We start from the raw sequence: 9,506 nt of genomic DNA, 5'->3' as shown, positions 1-9,506 counted from the left end.
CAGTCTGTTTCAGTTCATTGTTGTGTGCAGAAGTGAAAATAAGTTCATGACAACAACTTTGCAACACAGAATCCTCACTGTGAAGGGACCAAGAAGAGCTGTGAACAATCACAAGTCACAGTAGCTTTTCCTCTTGTTTGTGAACCTTGTGGCCTTGTATTTACATAATTACAGTCATTTTCAAATATTAGCTTTTACAGTCTTACCTTGGAGCACGAGTTATTTCACAGTGTCTGATGGAATACTGAAATACAGGAATCTCCCAACTGCTCAGAAGAAGACACAAAAGCCTAAAATAATGGTAGAAATACCAGCCTTTGGCTTTAAATTGTGGTGTGCATTTTTTTCAGTGACTAATCACTTCAGCTGTGTTGCTTTTCTAGAGGACTAAACATGTTGCAATTACAACCACACATTTTTCCTGTCTTTTCAGGATAAATGCAGAGCTTAGTCAAGCCAGCAGCATCCAAGCATGTGTTGTGTGTACAGATTTTTGTCTCATTAAAAAGCTGTGGCAACAGTTTAAATACAGGGTGAACTGTGCAATGAGGGACTTGGTTGTTGCTCATGAAGCAGTCACCAAACTTGGGGGGGACAGAGAAAAGTGTCCCTTAATGTTAAAACCGTGATGAATGGGTGAACAGGACACTGACAGGGCACAAGAACACAGGACATTCAACTGAACAACCAGCTGATGCCCAAACAGAACAAAGGCTAAGGAGGAATATTTATGGATGTTTATTTGTTCTCCTCTACTGTTCGTTTTGTACCTAGAGATTTGTATTGAACATCCAGACTGGGAAGGAGCCATGCAGAGATGTTCTGCCACAGGGTGCCTTGGACAAGGGGGTGAGCAGCATCTTCGTGCCTGCCGGGGAAATGGAAGTTTGGCAGGGGACTCTCAGTGCTGAGAAGAAAATGTTTGTAGCCACGAAGGCAGCACCAAGCCTCCAGGAGCACCGCTGCTCCCTCCGGAGCAAAGCTCTGCTTGCCATGTGTACGGCTGCAGCCCGGCTTTCCAGGAGATGGCACTGCGCGCCGGGATCCCGAGCTGCGGCACGGCACCGTCCCAGGAACCACCCCTGTGCTCCAGCCCTTGTGGGATCCTGCTTGCACCCTCCACTGGCAAATCTTTTCAGGGCTGAGAGCCCGGAGAGGAGGAAATTCAAAGGGCAGAGCGCAGCAATGCGATATCCCTGGAAGAGTCATGATGCCTGGGGACTCGGACCAGGTCCCTCTGCTTCCCAAAGACATGGCAGAGGACACTGAGATGTCTGCCTTTGGGATGAGTTCACTGCAGAACCGAATAGGCAAGCACAAGATTTAAAAAAAACACATCAAGTCCTTCATTATAAGCAAATGGACAGGTTTTAAGTTTTTTTTAGAACAGGTTTTAAGGTTTAGGACATGTTTTAAGGTTTTTTAACATAAATCAGTTTCACACAAGCACATCCCCTCCAAGGGACAGAATGATATGCCCCGTGCACTCACCCAAATAGCCTGTACTTCCTCCAGCACGATTTTAAAGTTTGTCAAGACTGTTTTGGCAAAGCATCCTTCTGGGGATCGTTTGTGGGTTTTTTCCTGTTGTCACGTGAGAGGTTGTTGTCAGCAAGTATTGTCAGCAGAAGGGTGATCAGGTCAGTGTGAAAATTGAAGCATTTAATATTCTTTGTCTTGCTTGAAAGCACCTGATAAGAAACTTCATGAGACTGAGGAGCACAGCTTCCAGCCCATGCTTTGAGTGGGGGAATGAAGTCAGTTTCACCTGCAAATGGGTCCCAGATGTGCAGGTGATTAAGCCGAGGCAGAATCCCAGCGCCAGCAGGGACAGTTTCTTTCACCTCTGTCACCTGAGATACCAAATTAGAGGTTGCTGGGTCATGGGGAACCACAGACCTACGGTTGCTTCTGATGTGTTTGGGGTAACAGCGGCATTTGCAGTCAGTAGGGCAGACCACGCCACAACCAGCAAGTCTCTTGTCCAGCACAACACTGAAGGGATGGAAGCTGGGAAACAGACACGGGATAAGGCTTGCTAAACACAACAAGCCTTGAGGCAAAGCAGGTTTCAAGTCTGCAGATTTTGGAAGGGGCAAACAAGATGCAGTTCCACCCACAGACCTCACAGAATGAAGCGGAGAGTTCTGCAGCACATTCCCAGGACACACTGAAGCAGACAGGGAAACCAGTAAACAAAAAAGCCAGGCAGCTGGATTTTCAGGTCTAACCACATTTTTGAGGAATGGAATCCACTGACTCCAGATTCCTGGGCTCCCTTTTTTCAATAACAGGATTCCCAGTGCTGGCAGGCCAGAAACCCACTGTGCAGGTGTATCCTTTGCACATCCAACAGGAAACCCAGCCTGGCACAGAAAGTGAAACAGTTCTTGGCCTTTATGATGATGAGTTCAGTTAAATATGAAACAAGTAAAAAACACAAGCAGGTCAAAGTGCAGCTCACAGCCTGTTATTAAGCTGAGGAGATGCAAGCTTGGAATAACTCCACACCATGGGACAATCCTATGCAATGGGGATAGGTACCCATTCCCCTGACAGGGTTTCCAGCTGCCTGCATGCTACAGCTTGCACTGCTGTGGTGTCTGCACCCCCTGCCCATTTTGGGAGCTCCCCAGCCTGGACCTGCCCCCGGTTCTGGGGAAGGCACCCACCCACTGCAGCTCCTACCCACAGCTCCATGAAGCAGGGCATTGCATCCCACTCACAGCTCCAAGAATGCATTTACAGCCTAAAGTGACTGTGATAATCTCTTTTCTTTTTTTTTTTTTTTTTTTTTTGATGGTGAGGCTGAAAGCTCATTAAGGCCATTACAGCAGAGGCGACAGGTGTAACAGAGAACCATTACTGTGTTTATGCTGTTACAGCAACGTGTGTAATTTAGTTTTAAAACTTTAATCATTTGGCTGCCAGGACAAATGAATTAGCGTGATGATGCTTTCCAGAGGAAGATGCTGATGATGTAGTTTGCAGGGCTTGTGCATCTGGGATTCCCTTGGGATAAGAGATAGGATTTGAAGGCTTACCAAATGCATTACAGGATCTACCTCACTTCACCTCACTGAGTTTTGTCCCTTCTGCATTTATCTCACCTTGTTTCTCCACTGCTGCTTTATCTCTGTCCTCAAAGCAGACAGGAGGCAAGACAAGGCATGTCTGTTGGTGCTCACTCTCAGAGCACAGCGGTCCCAGCCCTGGCCAGCCAGGCATACCTCTCCAGAAGAGCAGAGGTGAGGCCCAGACTTAACTGCAGAGCACAGACTGATAAAAATATCCCAGACTGATAAGACAGTGCCCTGAGCCAGCAAAAGTTGAGGAAGTGGTGGCGGCACTGGGGAGCGGCCTCAGGAAAGGCTTAGGTCAGGAAGAGCACAGGGCAGGGATGTGGCTGAGGCTCATGGAGCAGAGGTGAGGTGGGCACAGCCATAGAGAAATCCATGGGATGTGAGTCTGGGATGAGCAGAATCAAAGCACCTTGGTCACACACACATGGCCCCACAGCCAATGGATTGCACCTGGAGCAGAAGACAATATAAAGCCAGAGGGATGGTGGATGGATGAAGATACCCTACACCCACATTCCCCATTCTCTCTGTGGGAGGCTCCGATTAACCCATCCCCTCTGTAAACAGGAGCACTGTCCCTTTAAAACATGTGAATTTCTCCAGAAACAATTATGCAGCATAAACACAGCAAAATCAACAGGGTGAATTTTGAACTAATAAAGATTTAATCTCTCAGTCATGAGACTGCGTCTGTTAGGAAAATACACACATCCCTGAGACTGCAGCTACGGTTGCTATACTACACACTGCTCAGCAGCTCCCTGGGCATTCTTCCAAATCCATTTATTTTTAACATCAGTCACATTATTCAATTAATTATAAAAACACTGAGGTTTTCAAGAGATGTTTCTGATAAAACTGCAAAGTAAATATGCGTGAGAACAGCAAGGATTAAAGTGTCTGTAAACTTTAGCATTTGAGGCTGTTGCTATAAACAAGAGAAGTCCTCGAGAAGGTTATTTACCAGAGTGAATCATAGCAGATAACAGAGTCTCCTCCCACACCACACACAGGGATCGTTTGTCCTTTACCTAGGGATGGAAGCAGAGCATCCACATGTCTGTCAGCCATGTGCTGGGGCATGAGAGGTGTGAGAACTGGGCTGGATTCTTCAGATGCCTCTGGTATTTCAGCAGCATAGCTTGTAAATATCAAATCTTTAGCAGGCTCTTTCCTAATAAGCTGGAAACAGAAACCAAAAAATACCAGCCCATCTCTAGCAGTGCCTCAAAGCCTTGAAAACACCAGATAGGAATTGATGGAAGGATTCAAACCTCATCTGTAACAGTAGCCTCTAAACCCTGCTGTTTCCTGGTAACTCCTGGTATGTCCTGTGATGGTTTCACTGTACCAATACAAAATGTTTTCTCAGTCCAAAGTCTGTGTAAGCTTAACCTGTTAAGCAAAAATCATAATGCATTTGGCTTGATCCAATTTTTCACTTTTATCCAAGGACATTTCTGTGTACTTTTCCCGGCAGACTTTTTTTTTTTTTTTTCTTTTTTTCCCAGGGTTCACATTGTGGTGGAATTATTTGATAGCTCTGATATTGTCTGCATAGATGGCAGATTACAGGCAAGGAGTCTGGGCATCAAAGCCTGGCAGAGAGCAAGGACGCCCAGGCTTTCATCCAAGCTTTGCATATCAGCCTTGGGAACAGTCCCTCCCACATGAGCCTCAACTTCTCAGCCACAGAGGCTCTTGGGCAAACACCTAAATTTTAAATCTAGGCAAATCACGTTGATGATTGCAGCCTCCTTCAGGACAAGGAGAGACATTTTGTTCTGCTTGCCCTTAAACAATGGAATCCAGCCTAACCAGGGATCCCAGCCGCAGCACTGGACGCAGCAGCAGCACATAATAACAGGGAGCCATTTTGATGAAGGGATGTGCCCAGCTGGTTGCCACATCTCACTTGTGGAGGGTGAGATTCCAGCTCTAGGCCCTGCCTCATGCTGCTCCCCAGGGCTCTGTGGTACCTGGGCCTCCCTCCTGCTCGCAGCCAGCCCAGGCACTGCTGGCCTGACCCACAGCCACTCTGTGGTACCCTGAGGGGACAGGATGGCCACAGCGCTGAGTGGCCTGAGGAGCCGTGTGCCTGCAGCCCATGGGACACGCTGATGGGAGGAATGTCACCAGGAGCTGCCTGGGCAAGCCAGGGGAAGAGTTGGCTGTCAGGAGGATGCAGAGATAACATCTGTCACCAAACCACAGAATGGGTCAGGTTGAAAGGGTCCACAGTGGGTCATCTGACCCCATGTTCCTGCTCAAGTAGGGTCATCCCAGAGCACATGGCACAGGATTGTGTCCAGACATCCTGGAATATCTCCAGTGAGGGAGACTCCACAATCTCACTGAGCCAGTGAACAATCACTGCACAGGAAAGAAGTTCTTCCTTATGTTCAGGTAAAACTTTCTGGGCATTGCTTTCTGCCTGTTGCCTGTTGTCCTTGTGGTTGGCACCACTGAGCTGAGCCTAGCTTCATCCTCCAGCAACTCCACTTTAGGTATTTATACACATTAATGAAGTCCCCTCTCAGTTATCTCTTCTCGAGGCTAAACAGGCCCACCTTCCTCAGAGCAGAGATGCTCCAATTCCCTAGTCATCCTTATTGCCCTCCACTGGAGCTCCTTATGTCTCACGACAGATGACTGTGCCATCACTTCGGCCCAAGCAGGGACACCCCAACCGCAGGTCCGTGCCACCTTGGGCTGCTCAGCCTAAAGAAGAGCTCCAAGACACCGTGTGGAGCAGGAAGCCCACCGACCCAACTCCCGCTGAGAGGATACTAAGGACCCGGCTTCCCGCCCACCCCCTCAGGCGGGGGTGGGGCTTATCCAAACCGACAGCCCTCTCCTCCAATCCTCGCACTCTCTTCCCCGCCCCGTGCCGGAACAACCAATCACTACCTCGCAGTGCTCAGCCCGCCTCCTTGCTGCTGCCCAATCGGGCGGCGCCGCTCTCGTTTTCTCGTCTCGAGGGAGGGCGGGTGTTACGTGCCGTCGGTATTCCCAAAGCGCGGCGGCGCCGCTCTCCCCGCGCGCTGCCCGCGCACCGCCTGCGCTATCGGCGTAGCGGCCGCAGTTGGCGTAGCGCTGGCAGAGGCGGCCGTGTCGGGGAGCGGCGGCCGCTGTGCGAGGAGCGGGCTGGAGGAGCGGGCAGGGCCGGGCAGGCACCGGGCCGGGACCGCGCTGGGACCGCGCCGCAGGTCAGTGGAGGGTGCTGGGAAGCGGGCTGAGACCTTCCGTAAGGCAGCTGGTGATGGGGGGCCGGGAGAGGGGTGAGATCGGGCTGCCGCTCGGTGCTCGGGCTGGGAGGGTGCTGAGCTCGGGCTGCAGCCCGGTGCTCGGGCTGTGGGGCCGGAGGGTGCTGTAGCCCGGGCATGGCTCGGTGCTTGGCCCCTGGGGCCGGGCTGCGGGGCAGTCGGGGGTTCGGAGAGCCAAGAGGCGGACTAAGATCTGGGCACAGCTCAGTGCCCGGCTCAGGCAGAGAGCTGGGACCTGGGCACAGCTCAGTGCCCGGCTCGGACAGAGAGCTGGGACCTGGGCACAGCTCAGTGCCCGGCTCGGACAGAGAGCTGGGACCTGGGCACAGCTCAGTGCCCGGCTCGGACAGAGAGCTGGGACCTGGGCACAGCTCAGTGCCCGGCTCGGGCAGAGAGCTGGGACCTGGGCACAGCTCAGTGCCCGGCTCGGGCAGAGAGCTGGGACCTGGGCACAGCTCAGTGCCCGGCTCGGGCAGAGAGCTGGGACCTGGGCACAGCTCAGTGCCCGGCTCGGGCAGAGAGCTGGGACCTGGGCACAGCTCAGTGCCCGGCTCGGACAGAGAGCTGGGACCTGGGCACAGCTCAGTGCCCGGCTCGGACAGAGAGCTAGGTCCTGAATGCCATTCAATGCGTGACCTCGGAGTGCCAGAGGATATGCTATGACCTCACAGTAGCCAAGGCTGAGACCTGGCAGCAGCTCGGTGCAGGTACTGCTCGTGGTGTGGAGCATCGACCTGTCTCCCCTCTCTGCTCCAAGGTGTCTGCGGGACAGCGGAGCCCCCGTGGAGGTGCCCGGGCCCTGGCAGAGCCAGCTGGGTTCTCCCGCAGCCACCGGGCAGGAGAGGGTCTCTAACCACCCACCCACCCACCCACGCAGGCAGCTCCCAGAGTCAGTGAGGATTGTTTACTGCCCGGTGTTCATAACCTTGTCCCTTTGAGATGTTAATCAGCTCCTGCCTCCCTGGTTTAGGTGTTTTGTAAATGTGTAACGAAGTCGCTGTCTCCAGCCCCAGATCTGAGCTGTACAGGGCACGGCTCTGTGCAGAGCCGGTGCCGGGGGGAAGGCAGCGTTCCCGGTGGGCCTGGCCATTGGACAGCCAGATGACCTGATTCGGTTGTTATGCTGTGTAATCTGGAGCAGGCTGCTTGTTTTTTTCCCTCTGCTGCTTTCTCCATTTATAAGATACAGGTGCTAACACTTAAAGCTGGTTGGAAATGCAGGAAAGAAACATATTTTGCATTTCTTGAGACGGCGTTTCCTTCCGCTTATTAGTCTGCACATTAGAATGATCTTGTGCTGTAAACTGCTTCTGAATATGATCACTGAAAATAGAGCAAATTTTTATTAGCTGCTTTGCAAAACAGAAATTACAAGGGGGATGACAACAGTGAAGCTTGCCCTAGGCAAAAAGGGGAAAGAGGATGTTGGGGCTGGGCTAATTGGGGCCATACCTCTTCAGACTGGAATGAGTCTGGACTGAATATTACCTATCCAAACAGGTTTTAGAGCAGGAGGAGGAGCCCAAGACTGGCTGGAACTAATTTACTCATTTCCCTCCCAAAGGCTGACCCAAAGACCTGTATCAAAGAGTTGCACAAGAGATAGAGACTGGAAGCTCTTTGAATGTGCTGCCTGAAGACTTAAGGCCTCTCCTGGGACTTGAGATGACTTCTCACAAGAGATGCTTTCAGGAGGGGCTGTGCTGAAGACGGAGCACTGCAACCTCTAACTGGGACAGCTCCTGCTGGTCTGGAGCTGAGACCCAACTTCCCTCCCTCCCTTTTCCCTTGGAGATGTTGCAGAGATTTAATCTGACCTCTTCCTGCTCACCTGAAGCCTGCCGTGGCGATGATCCCACAGCCAGATCCGACCACCAAAGAGAAGAGAATCGTGCGTTCGAGGCTGGGCCCTCGTTGTAACTGAACTGGAATTTATCCCTGCTTGTGCTCCCACAGCGACTGCCCTTCCTCTGCTTGTCTGTTTGTGCTGTGAGCCAGTTCTCCCTGATCTTGTTTGGAATTCCTGAGCTTTCCACGCTGAATTTGCCCATGGCTTTCTTGATGAAGAAGAAGAAATTCAAGTTTCAGACAAGTTTTACTCTAGAAGAGCTGACTGCCGTCCCCTTTGTCAATGGGGTTCTGTTCTGCAAAATCAGGCTGCTAGATGGAGGAGACTTTGCTAGTTTATCTAGCAGGTAAGACCCTGTCTGCAGACTTGCTGCCTGGCTGTGCTTCTTTCTCTAGTTATTTTTCCCTTGAGTGTTTTAGCATATGGCAACCACTTGCTTACCCCTTGATGGGATTTTAATGTTCTGTTGTAGGGCCCCACATGCCCTATCATTCTCCAGAGCAGGGGAAGTACATAGCTGAGAGCTCTGAACCTGGGTGGTGTTGGCTGATTCGAGCTGGATTGAATTTTTCAGGGATGAGGGGAGGGAGTGGGAGGTCACTGCTCTGAAAGGGGATTAAATCCTCTCTTCTCTTTCCCCCTCCTTGCCCAACTTTTCACACACTGTTTCAAATGCTGTTCTGTATTGCCTTCATGCCTTACTTGAAACTCAACTGTAGGAAACTATGTCTAAGCAAATCAACCCTTCCTAACTTTGCTCTCCCCTTTGATACTGAATTTCTCTTCTTGGTAAGGGTGGAAGTAGTTTGTTTTGTATTGCAAATTGCTGTGCAAGGGAGAACTGCTGCCTGGAGTTAAAGTTGTCAGTGTCAAAGACCCAGTTTATCTCCTTGAACTGATGCCATTGCATTTCCCATTTCAGAGCAGCAGTGTTTTCTATGTCATGTTGGGATCGTTCTGCTACACATATTCTAAGGTTCTGCCATCCTCTATTGGCATTCCTCTGCCTCCTTCAGGCAGGTCTGTCCCCACTCTTGTAACTAATTGCTAATAAAAACTTGCTTTGTTTCCAGCTATGCACACAGATTATCACGAACAGTATGCAAACACAAATTCCATAACAGCCCAGACTTGCTTTCTGCTTCAAAATATGAAGGAAGCCTTCAGTGGCTTTCAAAACTTGTTTTTTTTTACTTTCCTGAGTGACTGCTCAGTTTTAAAGGCACAGAATTAGTTTGTGCTAGCTGTTAACTGCTTTATCCCAGGACTAAGGTCTGGTTTTCCTCTTTGTAGTGCTGTGTACTGAGC

At 50.7% G+C, this 9,506-nt stretch overlaps 1 protein-coding gene across 2 annotated transcripts in view; it reads left to right on the top strand.

Moving 5' to 3' along the window:
• Positions 1-6,134: 6,134 nt before the first annotated feature.
• The window catches only part of EEIG1 (estrogen-induced osteoclastogenesis regulator 1), a 37,123-nt gene continuing 33,751 nt past the window's right edge, over positions 6,135-9,506 (top strand). Inside the window, exons 1-2 of one of the 2 annotated variants that reach the window (XM_059864865.1) lie at positions 6,135-6,292; positions 7,914-8,544. In XM_059864865.1, coding sequence (XP_059720848.1) covers positions 8,399-8,544 — 146 coding nt within the window. In that variant the 5' untranslated portion in view covers positions 6,135-6,292; positions 7,914-8,398. Of the gene's footprint in view, positions 6,293-7,849; positions 8,545-9,506 lie in introns of both variants that reach the window. The other variant, XM_059864866.1, reaches the window with a different exon arrangement.

This window comes from Haemorhous mexicanus, chromosome 21 (assembly GCF_027477595.1).
Source record: "Haemorhous mexicanus isolate bHaeMex1 chromosome 21, bHaeMex1.pri, whole genome shotgun sequence".
Classification (NCBI taxonomy): domain Eukaryota; kingdom Metazoa; phylum Chordata; class Aves; order Passeriformes; family Fringillidae; genus Haemorhous; species Haemorhous mexicanus.
The sequence above is the reverse complement of the archived record's forward strand: the minus strand, read 5'-3'. Positions and strand labels throughout refer to the sequence as shown.